This window comes from Miniopterus schreibersii (genome assembly GCF_964146895.1).
Source record: "Miniopterus schreibersii genome assembly, chromosome: 12".
NCBI classification, from domain to species: domain Eukaryota; kingdom Metazoa; phylum Chordata; class Mammalia; order Chiroptera; family Miniopteridae; genus Miniopterus; species Miniopterus schreibersii.
The window spans coordinates 63385498-63411657 of NC_138112.1; the positions used below are offsets into that span (position 1 = coordinate 63385498).

At 41.3% G+C, this 26160-nt stretch overlaps 1 protein-coding gene and 1 pseudogene across 8 annotated transcripts in view; one reads left to right on the forward strand and one right to left on the reverse strand.

The window, feature by feature from the left end:
• Positions 1–26160, reverse strand: part of AMBRA1 (autophagy and beclin 1 regulator 1) — a 146891-nt gene that overhangs the window by 94654 nt on the left and 26077 nt on the right. For 4 of the 7 annotated variants that reach the window (XM_081152910.1, XM_081152907.1, XM_081152909.1 and 1 more), the window contains exons 2-7: positions 24410–24663; positions 23748–23806; positions 22830–23013; positions 22057–22229; positions 21056–21122; positions 19057–20510 (exon numbers count right to left, since the gene is read on the reverse strand). In XM_081152910.1, coding sequence (XP_081009036.1) covers positions 19057–20510; positions 21056–21122; positions 22057–22229; positions 22830–23013; positions 23748–23806; positions 24410–24544 — 2072 coding nt within the window. In that variant the 5' untranslated portion in view covers positions 24545–24663. The remainder of the gene's footprint in view (positions 1–19056; positions 20511–21055; positions 21123–22056; positions 22230–22829; positions 23014–23747; positions 23807–24409; positions 24664–26160) is intronic. The other 3 variants (XM_081152913.1, XM_081152911.1, XM_081152912.1) reach the window with 1 other exon arrangement.
• Positions 1562–5804, forward strand: LOC308564916 (N-acylneuraminate-9-phosphatase pseudogene; annotated as a pseudogene). The gene is made up of 2 exons: positions 1562–1655; positions 5198–5804. The product of its transcript is annotated as an N-acylneuraminate-9-phosphatase pseudogene (transcript).

Here is a 26160-nt window from a genome sequence, read left to right on the forward strand (position 1 = left end):
AAAAAATATCCTCTGGTGAGGATTAAAAAAAATTTTTTTTCACATCCTAATTAACACATAATATGAGACCGGTACATATCTGAGAATAAATCAGCAGGCCCAAGTAGATTTGGAAGAATAAGGAAGGCACATCTGCTTGCCCCTCGCTCACCCCGTGACTTTCATAGGTTACTACATGTCCAAAAACTCACACTAAAATTCCTGAAGGAACAAGGTTTTCAGAAACTGCTTACATCACCCTTCACCCCTCTGGTCACTTAAGCCTCTCAGGTTAAAGTAAGTGTTGATATAGTTGTTTGAAAGATGTAGCAACAGCCGGGTCCCTGGGAGGCTTATTAAATCATAAAGTGAGAGGCTGGCTACCTGCTTGGGAAGCTACCACTGATACTCCTGGACAGTGTATTGCCAAAAGAGACCTCACAAGAGAAAGAGAGCAGTTTTCAGGGGGGCGAAGACGCAGGAGGCCGAAGAAACCAGGATGCACTCTTGCCTTCTGCATTTCTAAATCTCACTCTGCAAACTCCAGATCCCTGCCTTGGCGCATGCCTAGGCTGGGAGATGACAAGCCCTAATTCTTAGTAAAAAAATAATTGTGTGTTCTGAAACGACACCTCTATTATGATTTCCAAATTGACATCTCTGCTTTAAAGCGGAGGCACCAGAGCCTCCCCATTTCACACACTGGCAATTATCGTTTAAGTTATCCAACGATAGGCACTCATGATTGCTGCAGCCCCCCTCCCCGCAGTTTCTAGGGGTGCACACTTGTAGCACATGATGCAGTTGCCAGCAGAGCCTGGCAGGCAATTCCTGCCCCTCTGCTATGGGGTAGACCAAGGCAAGGTGGCACTCCTAAAAGGCTAACCTCAGGAAAAAAAAGACATACTACAGAAGAACCCACAGTGCACGCTGAATGGATCGGACTTATTTTACTATCATCAAGCAAAACAATCCATGGGGCTCAAAACAGTGCCTTACACCAGAAAAGCTTTAAATATCTTTACAAAACATTAATGTATGCCTCTGTGTAATGCGCAATAGATGGTGAAACAGCAGAGCAGGACATAATCAAAGATACCAAACAGGAAGAGGCTGGAAACAGAATTCTTATGCAATGTGCAAATGTGTATCTAGCTTTATAAAAGTCTTGCCTGAAAAGTGAGCCAGATCCCTCGGGGAACATCTGACCCTCTACTGTTTGGTGGGTGGTTATTTTTAATACAACTGTAAAATGACTGGTAGTATGCTTAGCTCCTGTATATCCTTAACACATTGCACTATAGTTATGAAACTTCAATCTACAATACTCACATTTGTCAGCATCTGAACTTCAAAGGCCCAAGGTGATCTACATGGACATGTTTGCTCTTCCTCCAAATCCATTTTCTCTGGGAAAATTGGGTGGTCTGCTCACAGACCACAGGCTTTTTTTTTTTCAACTAGAGATTTAGGTTAGAATTTTTTCGCCAGACATTGAGTAAGAACGTATCAATGACAAGTTCCACAGCTAGTTCTGATACTCACATGCACATATCCCCCCCACAAACAGCAGCTGTGATATATGGGTTTAGACTTATTAAGAGGTAGTGCAACCGGATTGACTGCCCCCCCAATCAAGAAGAGATTTACAGAATTCAATAATCCTGAATTCTCAGGTAATTTTATTCAGAATAGACAATTCCAAAAAAGTCTATCTCTAGGCCCACTGAGTGTACAAAGAATTTATTGGCAGAATCATTTATTGTTCAATAGCTGCAAGCCTGTACATTTCTTCTTAGATTATTTTTCACATCCATGTTCCTGATCTAAATTTTTAAAAACCCTCGACCAAAGACATCTGCTCTGAGTGACAGGCCACTGACCCTGGTATATTGCAAACACTATGTGCTATAATACGAGCTAAACCTTAGAGCCAACATCAGAAGGGCAGAGCTCATAAATGAAGCCCTACAAGAAGGAGAAAAAAGGAATGCAGAGTGGGCTGGGGCACTTATTAACCAGAGGCCCAGAAGCGGCCTGCCTGGCTCATGTCTGTTCCAGTAATGAGGTTTCTGGAGTCTACAGAAATAGACAAGAGGACAGAGACTCCAGCCGGGACCCCAAACAATCCACTATTAGCCCTGGAGCTAACACAAAGCTCAGCGTTCACTCACTTTCTTACACCCTGGGTTCATTCTGGACTGCTTCCTTTAGTGCCGATTTTCACTTCACCTCTGGGAGTATACTACTTGCCTTTTCACCCTGATCCTGACTTCAGAAACCTTCTTGATTCCTTCTGGACTCAGCATTTGACTCCAATGGAATAATTTCTCTACCATTTCTCTCTGTCTAGACAACATGAAATTGTCATAAATGACACCTAAAGTACAATTAGTAGAGAAACTGCAATTTCCACTCTCCTCCCCCATTCCCCAAAAGAATCTCACATTAACATCCTCCAGATGTCAATCAATACCACCGTTAAGATTAACTCTGTGGATCCTGGAAGCCATTTAATTCCCAGCTTGCTAAATATTTATGCATTTCCCCCCTCTACTATAATTAGAAAGTAAATTGCCTTCTTTTCACTAGCAGTAATGGTTATAATTTCAGAGATCTGAATGCCTGCTGAATCGATACCTGTGTAAAAAGTCCTTACAAACACTACTTTATGCAGCTGAATTTGACTTAGAGGAATCACAGACAAAAGCAAAAAGACAAGGCAAAAAAGGAGACAGGCAATGGAAGAAAGGTATGACTCAAGACCATCAGAATCAGGCAGGACTATTATAACTATTATAAGGATAAGAATGTTTTGAAGCCACTGCCAGTTCCTTGTGAGATGTAATATTAAAGAAACAGCAAAACCAAAGGACAGCAAATCATGAAATAACTTATCAGTGGTTTTCAACAGAAGGAGTTTCCCCAGGGGACATATGACAATGTCTAAAGACATTTTTGGTTGTTGCAACTGGGTGGAGGGAGTACACTGGCACCTAGTGGGTAAAGGCCAGGGGTGCTGCTAAACCTCCTACAATGCATAGAACAGCCTCCCACAATAAAGAATTATCCAGCTCCAAATGTTAAAGTACTGCTATTGAGAAATCCTCTGATAATATCTTAATGGTCTGTTCCTAACCAAGAGAAATTCTGAATAACATAATAAATGAGGCAAGTAAGTGCTTTAGCTTTAGTATGAGACTGCAATTTAAATTCATTGCCTATGTCACTAGCTATGTGACCTTGGGCAAGTTCATTGTCCTCAATGTCCAATTTTAAAAAGAAATCCCTATTTCACAAGGTTATTATGATTAAGTAAGAATACATGTAAAGTACTGTAGCCAGCACACAGTCCAATAAATAGTGATTATTTTTTCCTTCCTTGGGTTACAACTCCCAAAGTGTCTACAGGGATCATAATTCATTCTGGCCACCCAAGTCATTATGCCTAAAAAAGTGGTTTCTTAGAAAGAAAGAAGTGTTGAAGGATGAGTACTGTAAAGGCATAAACATGGGTATCGGAGCCCTCTGAATCACATGAGCTTCACCCTAATAAACCAACAAGAGCAGTCAGTCATCCATCTACCAATCTGTTTTTTGGTCTACCCAACCACTGACTCAAGCCACAAATATTTACTGAGTGCCTACTTTTGGGTATAAGTTAGTATATAAAATAGATATGGTACCTGTAGTAGTAGCTAGTCTCCAAAGATGGACCCCAAAAAACCATACTTCTTGGTATTCTTGCCCACGTGTGGTTCCCTCCCAAACTGAATCTAGGCCAGTCTGTTATTTGCTTTAACCAAGAGAATGTGGCAAGCTGTGCCAGTTCTGGGCCTATCCATTTCTTTCCTCTCGGAACTGTCACTTTTAGAAGCCCTAAACTGCTACGTAAAAAGTCTGCTGGAGAGGCCACAATGAAGAGAGGAGTCCCTGAGACTACATTAAGAAGGAGAAAGGCCTAGCTGTCCCAACTGAGCCTCCAGATGACTCTACAGAGACCTCAAGCAAGACCAGCAGAAGAACTTCCCAATTGAGCCCAGTCTACCCAAAGAATAATGAAAGATAATAAAGTCGTTATTTTTAGTCACTAAGTTTTGTTGTGTGGTTTGTTATATATCAGTAGAAGAAAGAAATAGTTCCTGATCTTATAGAACTTTTGAGGTGGTCACAACAGTAGCATTAGAACTAAGTCCATGAAGTTAGTTTACAAGCCTAAAATAATCATATCTGTACTCAAAGGAACCCTGGACACCAAAGCAAAACATCAAACAATACATTTGGAAACAGACCTTTAACAATAAAACTCAGTGCAAACTTGTCACAGTGTCCGTCCAAAGCACGAGATCTTGGTATTGGTCAGAAGGGTCAAGGTGAATTCAGAAAGACTTGCTACTCTTTCCTTTCTATGCCATTCAGGCTCTCCTTCTTTCTGAAACATTTCAGCCCTGTATGGCTCCCTCTCAATGCAGAAGGTAGCCCTAGAATTTAGGAAATTAAAGCTATTTGTGTTCCCTTCCTTATCAAGACACAGGATCAGTTTATTTTGCACAAACGACTACAAGAGAGTGCAGGAAAAATGAAGATAATACCCCATTCCCTTGTTATGAACCAAACTACTTTTGTGTTATTGAACTTTCTAAAATAGAATTTCACTGTGTCTGCAGTGACTAATGGCAGTAACTTGTACCAGCCCTACCTCCATAGCCATTTGCTATCTTCCCTTTACAAGGTGCCTCACATTTTTATGTGGTATATACATACAGTGGAATATTATTCCGCTTTCAAAGAAAAAATCCTGCCACATGATACAACATAAACTTTGAAGATATTATGCTAAGTGAAATAAGCCAATTGCAAAAAAGACCTAGGCATGATTCCACTTACACGAGGTGTCTAAAGTAATCAAACTCATAGAAAAAAGGAAAGCAGAACGGCGGTTGCCAGGGGATGCGGGCAGGAAAATGAAGAATTGTTCAATGAGTACAGTGTTTCACTAATGCAAAAAGCAAAAGTTCTAGAGCTCTGTTGTACAACTGTATGCATATACTTAACAATGCTGTACATTTAAAAATTGTTAGAGGGTAAATTTGCTGCATGTGCGAATGCATCAGGTTGGCAGCTGGGATGGGGCTAGGCATGGGGTCCATTTTCTTTGACCTGGACAAAATACTCATTGACAGGGCCCAGGCGAACAGAAAACACCATTAAAAAAAAGAGGCAGAAATAATTTGTGACAAAGTTCAAGTTAAACTTAGCAAGGAATGTTTTCATCCTTCTTAATACGTGCATTACTGATCTTCACACTTTGAAGAGGCAATTCAAGAAACAAAGGGAGGTGCAGCTCATAGGAAATTGGCCGAAGGATGCTATTTTCTGTGGAAATCTACACATTTACAGCACATGACACTAGCAGAAGATGTCAAAGCCATGCTCACTGAACTTCAAAAGGATGTCTGCCTTTTATTAACAAATGGAGAAAGACCCAGAGGGAGAAGATTGAGGCTTATGCCTGTCAGTCCTATTTTGATGCTACTGTTGAACGTGGAAAACAGAAAGAAGAGAAACCAGCACCTTCCATATCTTATTACTGCTGTGATCTCAGAGTACTCCCTGGGGACTGTATGATGATGGTTGGTGACACACTGGAAACCTATATACAAGGGGGCCTCCTCAATGCAGGGCTGAAAGCAACAGTCGGGATAAATAAAAATGAAATAGTGCCACTGAAATCATCGCCCTTGCCACATTATATAGTTTCTTCTGAGCTAGAGTTACCTGCTCTCTTACAAAGTATAGACTGCAAGGTCAGTATGTCAGCTTAAAGCAAATAAAAGAGCACGGTTATGTATTTTACAGGATTTGAACTAAGAAAAGTTAAGGCATTCCATATACTATGACTCAGTTCTAAGAATAATTTTACAAATGATTTAATAGCCAACCAACTACTCACTGGTATTTATATCTGGAAATCTAGACTAAATCAATACAAGTTACTTTTAGTAGTGTGAGAAACTTGAAGAAATATATTATTTGTTATTAGAAATATATTATCTGTGACTAGAGGTTCTTAAAATTTTGTTCTATTAATCTTTTAGCATCTTAGATCCAAGAAGATACCCAAGCAGGATAGTTTATTCATGAGTGCACAAACACAAGTTTTATGTACTGGCTTAAAAATAGATTATTTTTAAAAAATAGACATTTAAAAACTTCCGTAGTAGAGGTTTACCAGAACAACTAGATCTGGTTAATATGAAATAAGTACTAAGTCACATGCAAATCAAGGCATTGCATAGTGAGATTATTTTGTGTATTTTTGAAAAAATATATACACCATTTTTTTTGCCTACTTTAAATGTATACTTTCTTTTATGAATTTAATCTTTCCTGCATTACCTTTTGGGGGCGCTCCAATTTTTCCCATGGTGTAAACATGATAAAGAGAATCCTCCGGTAAAAAAAATCTGTTAAATCAGCATGTCGTGCTCCTTTTCCATGACATCATTATGTCTTGCCTGAGTAAGCTTGTAGTTTCCTGTTAGTCTTTACCTCTTATAGAAGTATTTTTACTACCTTTCCCCAGGCACACAATGGAGTTGAGGGGACTAGACTGTCTTGCTGCAGACAGTGCAAGCCCCAGTCATCTTCCTTTCGTGGCTACAACAGAGAAGTGTCTTGGTGCAGCCTAACCAGGCACCCTACCCCCACCCTAGTCTCTACTGACTGAATAGTTTCACCCATATGATGAAAACTAATAGAAAATTAGGTTTCGCTATGAACCATTTTTTGGGATGCCATTTTAATACTTGACTGGCTCTTCTTAGTGTTATCATCTGCCTCAAGTCTCCTGTTTTTCAAATTTTGGGAAACATATGCCTCTCCATGAACCTATTTCTTTAGCAAATTAGTTCCTGTCTACTACCAGGAACAGAATTTTCTGCCACGGTACAAAAGCCCTGTTGTATTTACTTCTCTTAATTTTTAAAGATGTGACTGTGCCATTGACTGTTCTAGGGTGCTGTTGCTATAAAGCTGAACATTTGTGAACAGACTGTGCTTGTAGTTCCAGATATGGTGACCATGTGACCTCAATTCTATTTTAGCTATTTAAAATTTGTTAAGTTGAAGGATCTTGACAGAAAAATAATTATGTGCACAATTTCTCTAATAGATGATGTGTGATACTGAGGGTTTGTCCTTTTAGCTACCCCACAGGTAGATGTAGGCAGTGTCCATTCATTACGCTAACTGGAAAATGTTCATCACTCATAGATCCCAGTGGCAGATCTCAACAAGATAGCTCCTAGGATGTTAAGTGAACAGTTCTTCAACAAAAGTGATCTGGGGGATGGAAAATGAAATAACTGAGTTTCCCTGTCTTCACAGTTTGTATTCTATACAGTACAATAATGCAATATTACTTTCCATTTACACCTGTCCTTAAGGAAGGACTTTGTGGTTTTCTACCTTCTAAGTGGAATGTTACAGAAGATATTAAGAAAACTTGAAATAGATCTATAATCTTATTAATGCTTTTGTTTTAGAATAATATTCCTTAAAATTAAAAATGACAAAAAAGTGAAAAGAAAAAAATGCAAAATGGGTTACATTTGCCATCAGAACAAAGAAAGGAAAGGATAAAAGCCATTTTGCTGAGGTGAAGTGATCTAGGGAGATAGAAACTGAGAAACGTACATGAACATGTGCAGGGCAGGAAAAAAGTAAAAGAGACAAAAAGTTTGACACTCAAACCCTCTGATGCAGCAAAGGAAAAGGGCACAATGTTAACAAGCAGCAATTCTCTTTCTATGACAAGGCCAAACTTTCAGCCTTTGATTCCTTTATTATTACAAATTCCTATTCCTGCTCTAAAATGATTTTTAATTTTCTGTCAGGTGACACCCAAATCAAGCAGCCTTTTCACTGAAACCCACCCCTCTGTCCAAGGCACTCCTCTGCTCACATGGAGAGGCGCAGGCATTCTTCTCCAAGGTTTTACTTCACGTAGTTCATCACTAAAGGAAGGCTGCTCTCATAGTGCATAGCCTGACATAACAGAGATCTGCTCACTAAAGTGCACCCCAGCCAGCAAAAAGCCTGGCACCCCCACTTTCCCTCTTTGGAAACAGAGGAGGAGTTTATTAATTGTTGCTATTAAAAAGTCAGGCAGCTTCTCAGGTGAGGAGGCTGTCAGCATGTCAGCCTCCAGCAGGAGGGGAGCCCTTTGGGGATGAATTAGTCAGGAAGAGATGGGTACAGGAGAGGGTACTGCAATGTCCAGTGCCTCCCCCTGGTGGAGCCGAATGATAGGGCACTTAGGAGATGCTTGCCTAAGTACATGCGTAAATATACACATAACCATCAACACATTTTGCTTGAACGAATGGGATGGTAACCAACACAGAACTGGAATTAAGTAGGAAACATAAATGTGTAAAGTCAACCCAGTGCAAACAAAGGCACAAAGAAAGTCCACGCATTGAGTAAAGGGTAAGAACTACTCAACTCTTGCTGATTGTTATTATGTGAGAGTGCAAGCCAGATCCTTCCAATTTTTTCAATAGAATCCAGAAATCTATATTTGTGTGGGAAAAAACTGAACTTCTTAGAAACATTATGAGGGCCAAACAAACATACCTGAAGGTTATTTTGCAATCTCTGGGCTAATGTAGCAGGCCCCCACACTAAAGCCAAATTTGTGCACATGAACACATTTTCAGGAGTGTTTCCAAGAAAGATGTTCTGGATTTTCCCTCTACACATAAATATATAAGAAATCCAAGTGGATGAAGGGAAGCTACCTGCACAGATCGAATGGGCTGGGGCCAATTACAAAAAGCAAAATACATTATGCAAACAAAACCCCATACACCTGGCGTTACTGTCTTAGCAAAACCTCCAATGCACCCTGTAGAGCACTACTTTGAGTAAATACAGTAGAGAAGGCGATCTGAAGGGGGAAGAATGAGTATATGGGAAACTGTTCCCAATGTGTTTCCAGCACATATAGATACCACTATAGTCCCTGTAGCGCTCTAACACTCTGAGCTGACAGAAGCGATTACATCTTTTCAAGTTCTCAGTGTGTATACAAAGCACACAGCCTGCTCTACACCATTCAGCCTCAGAAAGAGGATGATGAGGGATCATTTAGATCAGCCTAACAGGCTTTCATTTGACCTGCAGTCGGGGAAGGGCTGCCTGTCAAGCATACGGCCTGGAGGACCTGGAGGCACACATCCTCCCCTGCTTGCAAACAATTCCCAAGACAAATACAGAGCAAGGTTGGAAAACCTTGCTTCAGGGCAGATAGCACAGGAAACAAGAAACTCTTTAAGCACTTATGCCTGCTCTTAATCATCAAAATAATCTTTCAAGAGCCAATACTTAGGGTATCTACGCCAAAGTACAGTAGAGGGAGAGGAGCCCCCTACCTAGCTCCTCTGGGCCCTCACTTTCATAATGCCTTATGTTACTATAGCACCTGACTCTCTTCCAAATCACGTTCACATAAAGCAAGGATTGGTAAACCACTGCTTATCAGCCAAATCTGGCCTGCTGCCTGTTTTTGCACAGCCCACAAGCTAAGAATGGTTTTTATATTCTTAAATAACTAAAAAACATCAAAAACAGACTATTTCATGACACATGAAAATTATGTGAAGATAGCATGTGTTTATAAATAAAGTTTTATTGGCATATAGCCACACTCATTCACTTACATTGTCTATGGCTGCTTTCATGCTTCAAGGGCAAAGTTCAGTAGTTGCAACAGAAACTGTATAGCCTACAACGCCTAAAGTATTTACTGTCTTATCCTTCTCAGAAAAACTTTGCCAACCTTTGATAGAAAGGATATAACTAGGGATTACAGAGTTCAAAAAGGCTCAAGGGAAAGTGAGTATAGCATTAATCACAACGGTACCTCTCTTCCACCCTATCCTCACCCTCATATTGCCAAAGACAGAAATGGGTTTTCTGGCTATCCCTAAAGACAAATAAACCAAATATCTAAATGTTACTGCCTTATGATGGGGCAAGAGATACCTAGATTCTCACACTCAATTAATAAGACCCAGAAGACTATGTAGCCCAGTCAGTAAGCAGAGAACGTCATAGGTAGAACTAATGTTATTTCTCCCTCATACAAGGCTGCTGAGAAGTACATGAATACTTCCAGGTGGCAGATATTCAGAATTAACAAAACAGAAATCCTTCTCAATCTTGAACAGTACATTCCTGAAAAACTAAGTGCTAGAACCTTAAGAACTGAGAACCTTAAGAACTTATGGGAGAAGGCAAAAAAACAAAACAACAAAAAACCCAACTGCAATATAAGTCCCAATCTATGAAATTATGAATACCTATAAAGTTATGTTCACTAAAATAAATAGGAAATAGGAAATGGCCATTATACACATCTCAAGTTAGTAATAATGAATACTATACAATTAGCTTTTCATTTATCATTAATAATGCTCATACTCTTTGGCCCCAGCAACTGTACTTCTAAAAATTCATCCTCTCTAGAAACAGCTGCACAAGTACACAGAGATGTTGCACATTTGTTTGTGAACACAAAAAACAGAAACAATCCAGATCCTACCAACAGGGAACACGTAAAATTAATTAATTATGGTGTATCCAACTGTTGGAATACTATGCCACTGTTAAAAGAATGTAACAGATCTATACAGGCCAACATGGAAAAATGTCCCAATATAGTAAGTGAAATGCATAAATAAATGATGGACAGAAGCCCGGCGGGGCTTGGCTCAGTGGCTGAGCACTGACCTAGGATCCAGTAGATGGCGGTTCTATTCCCTGTCAGGGCACATGCCCAGGCTGTGGGCTCAATCCCCAGTAGGGGGCGTGCAGGAGGCAGCCGATCAATGACGACTCTCTCACCATTGATGTTTCTATCTCTCACTCCCTCTCCCTTCCTCTCTCTGAAAACAATAAAGATATATTTTTTAAAAAGATGGACAGAAGATTTAGTACAATCCCGTATTTACAAATAAAGAAAAAAAATGTGTCTTTATTTGCATAGAAAAAGTTCTGGAGTTAACACAAATAGTTAACAGTGGTTAACACTGTGGAGGACATTCACTTTATATATCACACATTTCTGTAACATTTAGATTCTTGAATTTGCATTAGTTTTGTAAGAAGAAAAATCAGTCACCTCAAATTTTCCATTTATGACCCCCTGCTCACTGTAAATTCTTCAGCCTCTTCTTTCCACAGAGTTTCCAGTAACATGCCATCATGGCGGGAAGGGGGTGGTGGTGGCAGAGCTTTTTGCAGATAATATGCCTACTAAGAGGCTTTATTTCTTTAGCAACTCTTCATCTGCAAATATAAGGCCTATCTAACTCTGATACAATCATTGACTCCCACCTTCTGGTTTTCACCGCTGTCTCAAGACACAAATTAATTTAAAAAGTGTGTAAAAAATTTTTTTTCATAAAGTGTGACGTTGACCTAACCCCAGTTTACACTATTTAGCAGAGCCTCTTCAGTCTACTCTCAATCAGCAGCCACAGCAATCCTTTTAAAATATTAGATCATGCTATTCCACTTCCCATGACTTCCCAAATCACTCAGAATAAGAGGTAAAAATCCCTTAAATGGCCTAGAAGGCCCTGCATAATCAGGTTCCCATTCCCTCTCTCGCTTCATCTCTATCACTCCATCCTTTGCTCCAGCCATGCGTCTCAGGGATTTGCATTTGCTCTTCTCTCTGTCTAGAATGCCCTTGCGCCCAATACCTACAGAGTTCACTCTCTTGCTTACTTGAGGCCTCTACTCCATTGTCACCTTATCAAGACTCCCTCTGATGACCCTTTTTAATACTACAAACTTCCACTCCAGCATCCCCTACATTTTAAAATAATTTTCTTCATAGAATTATCACCACCTGGAGGCCTAGATATTTTATTTTTTACCCTTCTCCTATTAGAACAAGAGATTTATTGCTGGTGCTTAAGTCATATCTGGTACACAGTAGGTGCTTAGTAAATATGTTAGCTGAATGAATAAACAAACTGACCAATCAGAGTAACTTTTTCACCAGCCAGATTCCCAGGATTGTAAGAGTGACGCTCACGCGAGGGCGGCCCTTCTTGGTGGTACTCAGCTTCCTCCTCTAAGGCCTGGGCTTACCTTCCCCCAGCTTTCCTTATCTCTCTTAAAACTAAGCTGCTTAAATTCCACCATCAGTTTTGTCTTCTTTTTGATTTCTTAAAACCTGGTTTCTCTCTTTTCCCAGTAGGAACAAGTCATGATTTGTCCATTTCACAAAGGATTCTTCCCTATTCTTTGCCCTCCAACGCCAAACTTCTGAGTAAGAACACAAAAGCTAGGAAAGGTTTATTGTAACCTGAATACCAAAGACAGTAATTCCAACTTTTTAGGGGCATAATTAGAAGACAAGCAAAACTCTCTCTTCACATAAGGATTCTGCCCCACCAGATACAAAAAAAACCCTAAAATCATCTCAAAACTAAAAAAGATTTATTCTAATAATGCATGGACCCCAAAACAAAAAAGATGAGCACCCACTTTCTCAAATCCAAAACACCCTACTTCTAAGAAAACTCAGTGAAAGCTTCCACAGAAACTGCAAGAAACATAAAGCACCAATGGGAAACAGAACCTTCACACTTAATTTCACTTATTCGAATCTAATTTGGACTTTATCAAGACTTTAACAAGACCAAGTATGCCATCACTGAGACTGTGGAGAGTCTTTAAAGAGAAAGTAAAACAACAGCACTGACTGGCAGATCTATTAGTGGCACTGAAAGGTCAAGACAAAGACCAACAAAAAAGTCCCAAGATGAAGCTGTATCCAATGCCGGTGCACTCAAGGAACATGCAGGCCCTGAGCTGTCCATCAGTGGGAGCCAATATGAAGGACAGCTGATCAAGTGCATAAGGCTTACTACAGGCTTCAGGACAACCAGTACGCAAGTTAGAAACATGGCACAAGTGAAACAGAGGATTAAGTTCTAAGTCACCTGAGCTCAAGTTATAGAAGGTATCTTCCATATACTCGAGGTAAGGCCACTTCATTTATTCAACAAGTACTTATTGAGCAACGACTCTCTATAAGGCTAAAGGATATAATGTAATAAAGGGCCTTTTTTTTAAAAAAAGACAAAAAGGATTTGCACTGCATACTGGATCATAGGGGATGTAATTTCAGTCCCATTTATTCAATTCAACTACCATTTACTGAGCACCTATTATGTGCCAGACAGTATTCTAGGTATAATAGGGATATAGACATAATCACTGCCTTCAGAGAGGCTCAACGGACAGAAAGGGAAACATACTTTTCTGTCAAGGGTCCATATTATAAGGAAGAATCCTTATCTAGTACACACATGGCAAAGAAGAGGAAGTGATTATTTGCAGCAGTGGGGAAGGTTTAACAAAGGAAAGGTGACAGCTGTGCTAGATTTTGAATAATAAATTGTGTATACTCCCCATCCAAAGAAATTTGGAGGGATTTTAGACCAGTTAGGTGAGTGGCACAGAAAAACTATTCAAGTTAGACCCCTCTCTGTATTATAATCAAGCTGAGAAAACTGGTACCTTCCTAATTTCTAGGTCGCCTTCTCCCTCTGTGAACCTACAACTAGCCCTGCAGACATATCCATTTATTTCTATCAATGATGTCTCTGCTAAAAGCTCCCTAGAGAATCCCCATGTGACGAGAGCTGAAGGATCAAACAACTTAGTTGGCCTATGAAGCCTCAAGAGACTTCAGATTGCTCCAAACTCCAAAGCAATTCCATCACAAAAGTCTAAAAAAAAACTTAGAAATCTAATAAGGGTTTCCAACTCTAACCTTCTATGTTTTAGGCCAAATTCTATGCTGTAACCATCAATGTCCTCCCAATCTTTATCATAAGGAACAGGTAAAGATCAAAAGAAATCAGTTCTCAGGACACAATCAATCTTACTAAATACTTTAGACCTAAGGCCTTGTTACCTATCTAGAGAAGAAGTGGTGAAACAATTTATTGGGGAAAGATTTAGCACAATTTTATCTACCACTTGTTGGAATTTTATTTTTTTTAATATATATTGATTTCAGAGAGAGGAAGGGAGAGAGGGAAAGAGACAGAAACATCAATGATAAGAGAGTCACTGCCCAGCCGGGCGTGGATCAGCGGTTGAGCGTCAACCTAGGATCTAGGCGATCGGGGTTCAATTCCCGGTCAGGGCACATGGCCGGGTTGTGGGCTTGATCAATGACTCTCTCATCATTGATGTTTCTATCTCTCTCTCTCTCCCTCTCCTTTCCTCTCTCTAAAATCAATAAAGATATATTGAAAAAAAAAAAAAAAAAAAAGATAGAGTCACTGATCAGCTGCCTCCTGCATGCCTCCTACTGGGGATTGAGCCAGCAACCCGGGCATGTGCCCTGACCCAGCATGGAACCACGATCTCCTGGATCCTAGGCTGAAGCTCAACCGCTGAGCCACGCCAGCTGGGCCACTTCAACGGATTTTAACAATGAACTTCCCTAACTGGGATCACTTTAGAAGGACTAATCATGTAGTTCTATGGGCGAATAACTAAAACAGTGTTTTCTCCTATGTCCCTAGAAAAAAATGTATTGGTACATTTCTACTCAGAGACAATAATTACAAATGATATGTGAGACTTCCAGTTTCTTATAGGGAGACTTCACTGAAGAACCACTCAGTTAATGACCTACAGGAGCAACCGAAGTTTTGATGGCGAAAACTGCTGTATGAAAGCACTAATTTCAAATGAAGTGAAGGAAAAAGTGGGCCTCTTTAAGACCCAGGGACTTGAATCCCACCTTTGCTATAAGCATTTATTTAAAGTCATTTCTTGTTTCTGCACCTAAGTTTTCTCATCTATTAAAAAAAAAAAGAGGCTGCACTTTTAAGCTCTAGGCTTTCTCTAGTTTTAATATGCCATTTAAACAGTTTTCTCTTTTTCCTAATAACAGCCTTTCAAGGCCACAGGGACTCCTGCTTCAAGGGGCAAACATACCCTCATCTACTCCTACTAGATCCTGGGTTATCTGACCCCCCAAAAAGGTTTCTTGTGGTGAAGCAAAGGGCCTGCCACCCAAGTTATAAGTTGTAAGTTGAAGTCAGACTATACAGAAAGCTCTCCCTCCACTGCCCACAAGCAAAAGGAGACAAACTGTACTTGTTATTACCACCTGGCAACATAGGCCTACACTAAAATACACACTACTGCTTTAATACTCTCACTATTTGCAACACTATGAATTCTATCAGAAGCACCTAGGATCAAAACACACCTCTTTAGTCTCTCCCCTACTACAAGGCCAAAGAATAACCCTCTCCCTTCAAGTAACCGGTACACATACAGTGAGAACGTTTCCTCCCCGCCATTCTAGAGTAGTGGCAGCAGCAGCCCAACACTGACACCTGCTGGGGAAATCAAAGCAAGTGCGTGTACTGTACTCGGATCATCAGCTAGTGAATGCTGGCCCCCTTTAGAAGTAGTAGAAAATGCCAATTAGCACGTGTTTGTATTAGTGATTTACACTAGAATGTAGCCACTCAATTTATGAGGGAGTTGGGGGGCCCTTCTTTAAAGGGTGTACACTTAGAATATTTTTAAATACACCTCATTTTTTAGTACAAGGTCAGCACTCATGGTATACTTCATCCTAGCTCATCTAAAAGTAACTCCATAAATAATGTAACTACTGTATTAATATACAATTTTACAATAACCATGCATTACTTGTATATTTTAAAATTAAAAGAGCATATATGTAAAATTGTTCACAAGATGACAAGGGGCTCATTTTCTACAATATACTTTTTATTCCTCACCCAAAGATATTTTTCCATTGCTTTACAGAGAGAGTGGAAGGAAGAGAGAGAAACATTGATGTGAAAGAGACACTTCGACTGGATGCCTCCCACACTTGCCCCAACCTGCCTCCGTTGAGCCTGCAGCCGAAGTATGTGCCCTTAGCCAGCATCAAACCCGGGACCCTACAGTCTGAGGGCCGGCACTCTAAGCACTGAGCCAAACCGGCCAGGCTACAATATATATTTTTAAATGCTAGAACTTTATTTAAACCATAAACACATTTTTTCTCCACAAAAATTTTTGGTAGATCCTTACTAGTTTCTGGATTTTTTTATTATTATTTTTTATTCCGCACCCAAGGATATGCTTTTATCGATTTCAGAGAGAGAGAAACATCAATTGGTTGCCTCCCACATGCCCCCTGACTGGAGATCAAATCGGCAACCTAGGTACATGCCCTGAGTGGGAATAGAACCCGCCACCGCAGCCTTTTGGTGCACAGGAAGACGCTCCAACCAACTGAACCACCCAGCCAGGGCAGTTTCTGGACATTTTATTTATTTATTTAAATATGGTTTTCTTATTGACTTTTTAGAGGGAGAGGGGAGAGAGAAAGAAACACTGCTGAGAGAGAAACATGGATCAGCTGCCTCCTGCATGCCCTCCACTAGGGATCGAGCTCCCAACCCTGGCATGTGCCCTGACTGGAAATAGAACCAGTGACCTCCTGGTGCATGGAACAATGTCCAACCAACTGAGCCACACTGGCTGGGCCAGTTTCTGGATTTTAAATGGCCTGCTTTATTAAGAAGTAATCATTAATATTTTAGTCACATAGGGCTATTTACATTTACATTTAAAAATGTAAATTTAAATGTAGTTCCTCAGATAACATTAACCACATTTCAAATGCTCACTAGCCACATGTGGCTAGTGGCTACCGTCCTGGACAGCACAGGTAAAGAACATCTCATCACTGTAGAAAGTTTTATTAGACAGCATTTCTCTAGAGAAACACACTGGAGTATTTTCAGATAAAATTATATAACATCTAGGTGGGGAGATTGGATAGGGGACAAAAACAAAAGAAGGCTAGCCAAGTATTGATAAGTTTTGAAATCACACTTACTATACTTTTCGTTTTCATGTATTTGAAGCTTTCCATAATAAAAAGTTAAAAATGTTTCACCTAAAAATGAAGTTATCCCATTAGAAATATACCATGGAGGGCAGCTTGGAAATATTTTTCGTCATCAAAGCAGAGTTCAAATCCCCACTCAGTGACCTACTATGGGTATGAGACCTTTAACAAGACACTCGAATTCTCTAAGCCTTACTTCCTTCAACCATAAGATGGGAAATTTAATACCTGCCTTGTACAAAGCTGTTGTGGGAATTAGAAATAATTAATGCAAAGCAAGAACACAGTACCTAACACATAGTAGGCCCTCAGTAATCGATATCTCTATTATCAAACAGTAGAGTTTACTTTAAACCACTCAGGTATTTCTCAGAACAACAATAAGAGGTCCTGCTGGCAGAGGGTGGACAAAGGCTGAGCAGAAGCCCAGTGTTGCTATGGACACAGGCACTGGTAGGCTTTTAGAGCAGTAAATGAAGGCAGTCCCTTTGTGGCTCCCTTTAATAAACTTTTTGAATGCCTTCTATATGTCAGGCACTGTTCTTGCCACCTTCTCACCTCTCCCGACAAAGAGGAAGAAGAGAATCTCAGGCTCCAGGTGTAAGGCAAAATATTCCAAAGCCAGGAATTTAGGAGATGTTAATCCAGAACTGGCTTCAATCACATGGGCATAGCAACAACCTCTATTACTTTATCTTTTACATCCAACCAAGTTTCCCTATGTTCCCCTTAGGAACCACCTATTATCTTGCATACATCATGCCCTTCCTCCCCTAGTATGTGCTGTTCCCCTAAAATAAAAAGTTCTTTATCTCTCTAAATCCTACCCACCTTTCAAAACATAATTTTGTAAAGCTTTGATACTTCCCTTCTTCTGAAATCATACTACATTTCATCTCAGTAAGATACAATAAAGATTTCAGTCTTCTACATTTTTGATATAATTTCATGTAAATAGTCTTGCCTCTACAAAAACATTGTATACTCCCAGTGGGCAAAGACCAGGTATTTGCTTCTTTTTGGTTCCCCACAGTGCATAGCACAGTTCTGGAACAATTGTAACCATTCAACAAATACTTATTAACTGGTAACTCTCTAAAGCATACTCCCAAAATAAAAAGTACATTATGTGCACAATCTATATTCCCTCCCTTGTAGAAGCTTATGTCAGAGAAATTTCAGTGGCTTCCACAGAGGATATAATGCAGAGCAATATGCTGCCTGGATCCAAAAGGCGTATTCTGGGAGTTGGTGATTATGCCAGATTTGACCTTTACAGAATTACAGAACGAAGTCCCTAATAAATCAAGATAGATGCGCACACAGCCATACATGGGACATGTGGTGGGCGATCAACTACACCCACTCTGTTTCTTCATGAAAGAGTTGCCTGAATGCTGATCCGAGTGTGGCGAGGCCTTCCTTCTATGAATTATCCTTCTTCCCCACCCCGAAGTGAATGTCCATCTGGAAGATCTACTCAAAAAATCTTAACTCAACAATTAACTTACTGTCCAAAAATATATATATATATCTCAAAAAATATGAACTATCCTTGAAAAATATATGTATTTTCTCTGTCAAGCTGCATTGCTCCAAAAGATAAGATTTAAGAGCTGAACACAAAGCAACATAAGAAGCGCCAGGACACTAACCTGTCCCATGCAGGGTTCTCTTTTACTACTAATTTCTAGACACACTGGGACATTTTCTAATTTCACAGTAACTAGTCCTGAACACACAATCCTTCAAGGTCAAAAAGCTGGGCACAGGACATCAATGGTTCTATCTCCTCCCCAATTCCTCATGCCTCTCTAACCTAATCTATACTCTCCTTTAAGGCTGAAGGTTACATGAGCATAACCAGAAAAGGAGCTAGCAGAGCCAACTGACTCAGACTGCTAGGCCCTATCTTGTCTCTGCCACCAGAGCAAGATTTTCCAAGAAGATGTAACGGAAGCTAGGGAGAGCCGAACCAAATGCATGGGTCTCAGACACTCCAGGTCCAGCGACAACATCTGCAGGGCTGAAGGTAGAGACACAAGGAGAAAAGTAAGGGATGTAAGAGAGGACAGAAAGCACCTGCTTACCTTCTGAGTGAATCTTCCTCAGAGCTTTCCTCTGGCATATCCTGATGTAAGGCTTCCTGTGATACAGTTCCAGTTCTGCTGGACTGGGTGTAAATTCTTTCCCAGTGGCCTGTCTCCTGGTTGAAGGCCACCCCCACAGTCCTCTCCTCCTGCGGACTAGCAGTGCTGCTCAACTCCAGCCTGCTGGAGCTGGGCGCTTGGCCCTCAGTCCGCTCAAGAGGTGGCAACTGGCTGCCACTCGATGGCATGCCCTCGAAGGAACTGGAGACCTGCCAGGAGGAGCTGGCCTCGCCAGAGGAGTAGTTAGGTGTGGTTCTTTCCCAGCGCAGGGTATCATTGTTGAAGGTCAGCAGATTGTGGCAAGCACGGCAGTGATTCAGGTGACCACGGGACAGGTTGGAGTTGTTCTCACTGCTGTGTGGGGTGGGTTGGTGGGAGGGGCCTGGCCTCTCTGATTCAATGTTATTGTTGAGCATTTCCTGGGCCTGCTGGGTCTGGGGGGCCTCTCCATTCAGGCTCTGGTCCAGCTCCTGAAGCCGGTCATACTCCAAAAAGAAGCGTCTCAGGTCACATGGTAGCTCATGGCGAATGTTGCCAGAGTTGTTTTGGCTGGAGCCATTCCCTCCATCTGACTCAGTTGCCAACCCTGAAGCTGGAAAACCCCTCCCTTCTGTGGCTGAAGTGTACACAGATGCTTGAGAGCCTCCTTCCTGCTGCCTCAGCACAGATAGCAAACTCACCGAAGAGGCACTGGTCCTGGGTGGGGGCATGGACTCCGCCTCAGAGCGTGAGTTCAGACTGAGCACTGTCCGGGTCCACTCAGATCCTGTCAGTCCAGGAGCTATTTCTCGGTGATACCTAGATGGGTGGCTAGACAAAGGGCCTCCCAAAGAGCGACGGGTGGGACCCAGACTGAGGTTGCGGAGCGTGTTGCCGGCAGTGCTGCTCTGGACTGTACTGAAGGCAGACGGCCGGTTCAGGAGGCCCTGGTCCTGCTGCGTTGACGAGGCCTGCTCCGGGGGATGGAAGGGCTCGGTCTGTACAAAAGAAAAGGAAGGGGTAGTAGCCCTGGCAGAAGCAGGGGGGACACTGTCCTGGTGTGGCAAGAGGGAAGGAACTCGAGTGCCAGAGCAGCGGCTGCAAAGGCACAGGATCCCAAGGTGCTGGCAGCACTCAGCTGTGGGGTAATTGACCCGCTGTCGGAGCCTGATGTAAGCGGAAGTCCTGGGGCGCTCCGTGGAGGGCTGAGGGGGAGGCGGTGGGGGTGAGGGGGTAGCAGAATCTTGCACTGTGCTTTGCTCTCCCACCTGGATGCCAGAGGAGCGAGAGGACAGCATGTGCAGGAAATTGTGGAGGAGAGGCGTCCGGCGAACTGGCTGTGATTGCAGGAGGGCACGCTGACGATAGTGGGATAATTCTGTTCCATCTATGGGGATCTCTGGTTCGTCATCACCCTGCAAAGTGGACCAAGGTGGGGAGGAGGCAGAGCAAGGCAGTTAGGTAGAACCTCCAGGTAAATCAAGAAAAGCTACTGATAATCATCCAAGGAAAACCTTCATAGACAGGCAACAACTCTACCTCTGAAGCACTGAGAAATGGCTTCAGATTCAGAACCATCATATGGTATTAAGTTATTCACTTCCAATTAACAACATTTCTGAATGAGTACAGCTGGCAAACCAATTCTCTTTACAAAAGGAATTTCCATAACACAGAGGCAGTGAAAGGAAGCAAAATGTTAACCAGCCAGCAGCACATGAATGACAGTCAATCCAACATTGGCTGGTTACTTCTAATGAGGCGATCGCTCGGGTTTCAGAATTGACTTTCCTGTCATGATTATGGCTGTAACTTTAAACACATAGTGACAAGTTTTGAATCTTAACTGGAGAGAAGCACTTGGGCATTGAAAATTAAAGTCTAATACAATTGGAATTAGAGCACAAGTTTAGAAAATAAGCCACAGTTTAGATGGAGCTGGAACTGCTGACTAACTTACCTGTTGATTAGAAGGATTAACAATTGCTGTAAGTAAGTAGTGTCCAAGAGGATCAAATCTCACCAGACTGAAAACAGAAGAAGAGATAAAGACATGCATAGAGAGATTATGTTAACAGAGAAAACAAATTTATAGCCATCATTACTGGTAATGTCGGACTTCCCAGGTATTCACTTCACCCTAGAGACTTTCAAAACTTTCAGAGATTAAAGTAATAAAGTTCAATACTTCTTGTTATTTCCTCACACTTGCCAAAATAAGGGAATTTGTATCACAAAAATAATTTCAAAAAATACCTAGGCTTCGATTCCTGGAAGGAGCTACATTAAGCACACATTTGATTGTATCTAAGACCTCATCATAATAGTAAAGCACAGAACACTCCCACACTCTACCACAAGTTCAGTTCTTCCCTCATATGGCCACTACACTGGCAAGAGGCATGAGTTCTGGCGACAATTAACAGTCTCAGCATCAAGTAACATACCTGAGTTTATAAGCTAGACTAGACTAGTCTAAACTCAATTCTAAAACCAAGAGTACCAAAGGAAATCAGTGCATCAACTTTAATCCAGGCAATGTGTGTTCTGATCTTGAGGGCTATATATCAACTGGTGTACCTGATACACACTTACATCTCCCTCTTGCAGTTTGATAAACACAGATAATTAGGGATGAGTAATTATCCATCAAGTTACCCACAACCTGAACACCTTTCAGGTTTCTCAAAAAAAGGGCTCTATTCCAAATTTAGATAGCTCTGAACCCTAAAAAGGATTCTAATGACCCCGGTCTTGAGAGACCAAAAAAGTAAAGCCAATACTGAACAAAATGAACTGCTTCCCAGCTGACTGGCCAGCTGCTTAAAAGGTAGAAGGAGCTGTAGGGATAAGAGCCTGCCCTGAGCAGGGACAGCAATCTGTCTCCCGAGAAAGCCAAGTATAAATGTTCTCTACCATGCTAATCCTGTGCCAGACACCACTGGTGGGCAGAGGACTCACCGGACCCGTTCCATCTCGCTAGCTGTCTTCACCACAGCAAAGGGCTCCCGCCGACTCCAATCCCAGAAGTGGATCTCATTGGCAGTAGCAATCAGAAGAAGCTGAGCCGTAGGGTGGAAAGCCAGCGAGGCAATGGCATTGTTGCTATCCGTGAACCAGCTTTCACTGCCACCCTATGAATGAATCAATCCCATATATTCTCAGGTTACAAACTGCCAGCAAACTGGGATGCCAATTTCAAGAAAGATCCATATTTAAGGTAAAATGACTATGGCAGGGCCTACTTTAAATATACCCTCCTTAAAACAATGTAGAAAATCAGTGATCAAGCAGTGTCACCAATTTATCAGAAATATTACTGTCAGCTCAGTTCTCCAAGTCTTCTACAAGCCACCAGCAATGAGCATCAGCATAGCTCCTGGGAAAACTCAAGCTTGGTGCATGACATGGTGCACAGCCCACTAGCCATTCACTAGGACAAGGAGCACATTGCTTTGAAGGTCATGATCAAAGTACAGTATAATCCTTGCTATAAGACCACAAAAATCCATCCTGAACACATCTTAGAGCATGGGTGGATGTGAAAACAGTTAAATAGGGCGTTCATCGTAGAATGGAGGACTATGGGCTAGGCTTGCTATCATTTAAGCGGGCAATGACTACCACTTACTTGGATGTAGTCTAAGAACCTGGCTAGTCTCTCCTTCAGAGTTAAGAGCCCAATGGTAAACAAGTCTCTGCATTTAGAATACCAAAGAAAAAGAAATACTTACATGTAAATCCCAAATCCTAACCTCCCCATCCAGGCAGCCAGAAGCAATAAGGCCTGAGATGGTGGGGTGAAAAGTGACACACCACGGAGTGCGACGGTGTCCAATCAGAGAATGAACACACTTGCCAGTCTTCACCTCCGTAATATAGATATTATGGTTCACGTGGGTGGAGGCCAAGAGAGTCCTAGGGAATCCAGGAATAAAAAGTAAATGTGAAGCATGTGTGAGGGGAACAAACTATCAGCTTTGGATGACACAGAAAATTGGTACTATTCCCCATACCAGCATGAAAAAAACTACACGTTGGACATTACAAACAACAGAAGTATCCTGATCTTTAAAAGCTTTTGAGCCCGGCCAGGCGTGGCTCAGCAGTTGAGCATCGACCTAGGATCCAGGAGACTGAAGTCTGATTCTGGGTCAGGGCACAGGCCTGGGTTGCAGGCTTGATCCCCAGTCAGGGGCGTGCAGGAGGCAGCCAATCAATGACTCTCTCATCACTGATGTTTCTATCTCTCTCCCCCTCTCCCTTCCTTTCTCTGAAATCAAAAGATATATTTAAAATAAAATACAAAGCTTTTGAATTCTCTACACTGTCCCCAAATGACACATATCCCCTTCAGAGAATATTTTTTTCTAGCTGGAAAACTATCACACCATTGGTGGCCTATACCACACAGGCAAAGGATGGTCATTGAAAAACTTTTCAAGTTTTGACCCTCAATGATCGTAGTTTTCTTTGCTTATTCCCATTTTTATGGTTAGAGCTGCTCATCTACTTTCTTTCACAGTCAGAGCTCTGTACACATACAGTGCTTCAAAGAGACTTTAGGGAGTTGACTTGGAAGATCAAGTTAGGCCAAATATACAGAAAGCAATGCTATCACAAGTCTTCAACTGTAGATAAGTACTAGGTACCTGTCTGGGCTGAAGGCCAGTAAGAAGGTAGAGCGTGGACTATCCGGCAATTCTACTCTCTGGGAAACAAACAAACAAAAAGTTAAAATACATTATTTATAAACTATGGCCCACTCTATCTCAAAAATACAATATGACTCTATCTAGATTAGTATTCAAAGTATAAGTTTAAAAACCGGACACAGTGATCAAGTTACAAATAGAAAGATAAATCTGCTCGGCTGGGCATGGCAGAGCGGTTGAGCATCAACCTAGGATCCAGGAGATCGGGGTGATTCCCGGTCAGGGCACATGCCCAGGTTGCGGACTAGGCAGCCAATCAATGACTCTCTCATCATTAATGTTTCTATCTCTCTCTCCCCCTCCTTTCCTCTCTCTGAAATCTACAAAGATATATTTAAATATATATATATATATATATATATAAATCTAAATTACCTTCAGGAAAAATGTCTAACTCTAAAGAAAAATGGTATTTCTAGCCCATAAATTCTTCCAAATTTGTTTTTTTAAAAAACAAAAAACCTCCCTAGGTTAGATAATATATCTATTCTCATACACAAAATAAATTACACGCCAACTATATGTCATTAACCCAACCCAAGGCCCCATTCCACTGCCACCCCCTGTAAACCCTATGTCAACAATACCGTTTTTCTCACCTTGCCCTCCCATTTCATCCACCGGGTTTTATCTTCCACCAGCTCCTGTAGAAGCCGCTGAGCTCCAAAGGCCCGAGTGCCCCGTTCTCGCCCCCAGAGTATACGGACAGCATTCTTCTCTGGAACCACCTTCATGCTGCTCAGTGGCCACTGTCACACCAGGTGCAGGAAGAGGGGGAGCAAGCAATAGCTCCACACACCGAAGCAGCTAAAACGAGGCCATTCAGATCCTTGAAAGCTGTCTTCATGGAAATCTAAGGTATGAAGGTTAATGTCAAAGAACTGGTATTCTGCAATCAGAAAAGCTTCCCATTGCAAATGCAAGATTAGCTCAGAGAAAAGTATTCCTTTCCTATTTAATGACGCTTTCTCAGAAATGACCCTTTCCCCAGAACTTTTCTTCCAAAAATATTTCTTCCTTAAATTCCTCTCATATCCTCCATAGCTCAGCCTGTTATGTAAAGAACAGACCATTCTCTAAAGCAAGTTATTCTGTTATTTTATCAGACAGCAAGAACTTTTGCTACTAATAAAAAGGTCTACAAACCTGTCAAAAACAAAACATGACACCAGCCCCCCTTGTGTGCCATGGTGCTAACTCTAGTCACCGGCCCCCTCTTTATCACTGGGCAGCCTCCAAACTAAAGGACAGGTAACAGATTTTAACAGGCTATTACTTTAGGTATGGTTCTTACGTAGCAGCTTCCATTCTATCTCCTACCAAAAGTAAGTACATAAGGACTACTCTGGAGCACCTTTCTCACTCTCTTTTTCTCTTTTCCACTAAAGTTCCAGATTAAAAAAAAAATTAACTAGCAGTTATATGTACGTGCAAAAATTAAAGAATTGTGACTCCTTGCCCAGACAGGTGTGGCTCAGCAGTTGAAAATAGACCTAGGATTCAGGAGATCACGGTTCCATTCCCAGTCAGGGCACATGCCTGGGTTGTGGACTCAATTCCCAGCAGGGGGTGTGCAGGAGGCAGCTGATCAATGACTCTCTCATCATTGATGTTTCCCTCTCCCTTTCTCTCTCTGAAATTAATAAAGATATTTTAAAAAAGAAAAAAAGGATTGTGACTCCTCTATTCAACGAAATATGCAGCCCAATAAAATGGCATTTCAAAATAATATGTATATAAATGTTATTCACTGCAGCACTGTTTCTTCAACTCTATTATGAAAATTTCAAATATACAGAAAAGTTTTTAAAACAGCAGAGTAAACATACACTATTCACCACTTAGACTGAAGAATTGTTAATATTTTGTCAAATTTGCTTTATCTATCTCTAGAAATAGATATGGTTAAATATGTGTTTGTTGTTGTTTTTCTGAACCTCAGTGGGAATCAAGACACTCTAGCCCCATATACCTATGCATCTCCTAGGAATAAGGACATTTAGCTTCATGATCACAACATCATTACCATACCAATTATCTAATACTCAGTCTTCATTCAGATTTCCCCAGCTGTCCAATAAAATGTCTTGAATAAGTTGTGTTTTGTTAAAATCCTGAATTAAATCAAGATTCAAGCAAATAATTTGGATGCCGTGTGTCTTTAGTCTCTTTCATTCTAGAATGGCCTTAAGTTTTGTTTTGGTTGGTTTTGTTTCTGTTTCTTTATTTATAATACAAGCTTTTGCCCGGCCAGCGTGGCACAGCAGTTGAGCATCAACCTATGATCCAGGAGATCGCCGTTCGATTCCCAGTCAGGGCACATGCCCGGGGGGTTGGGGGCTCAATCCCC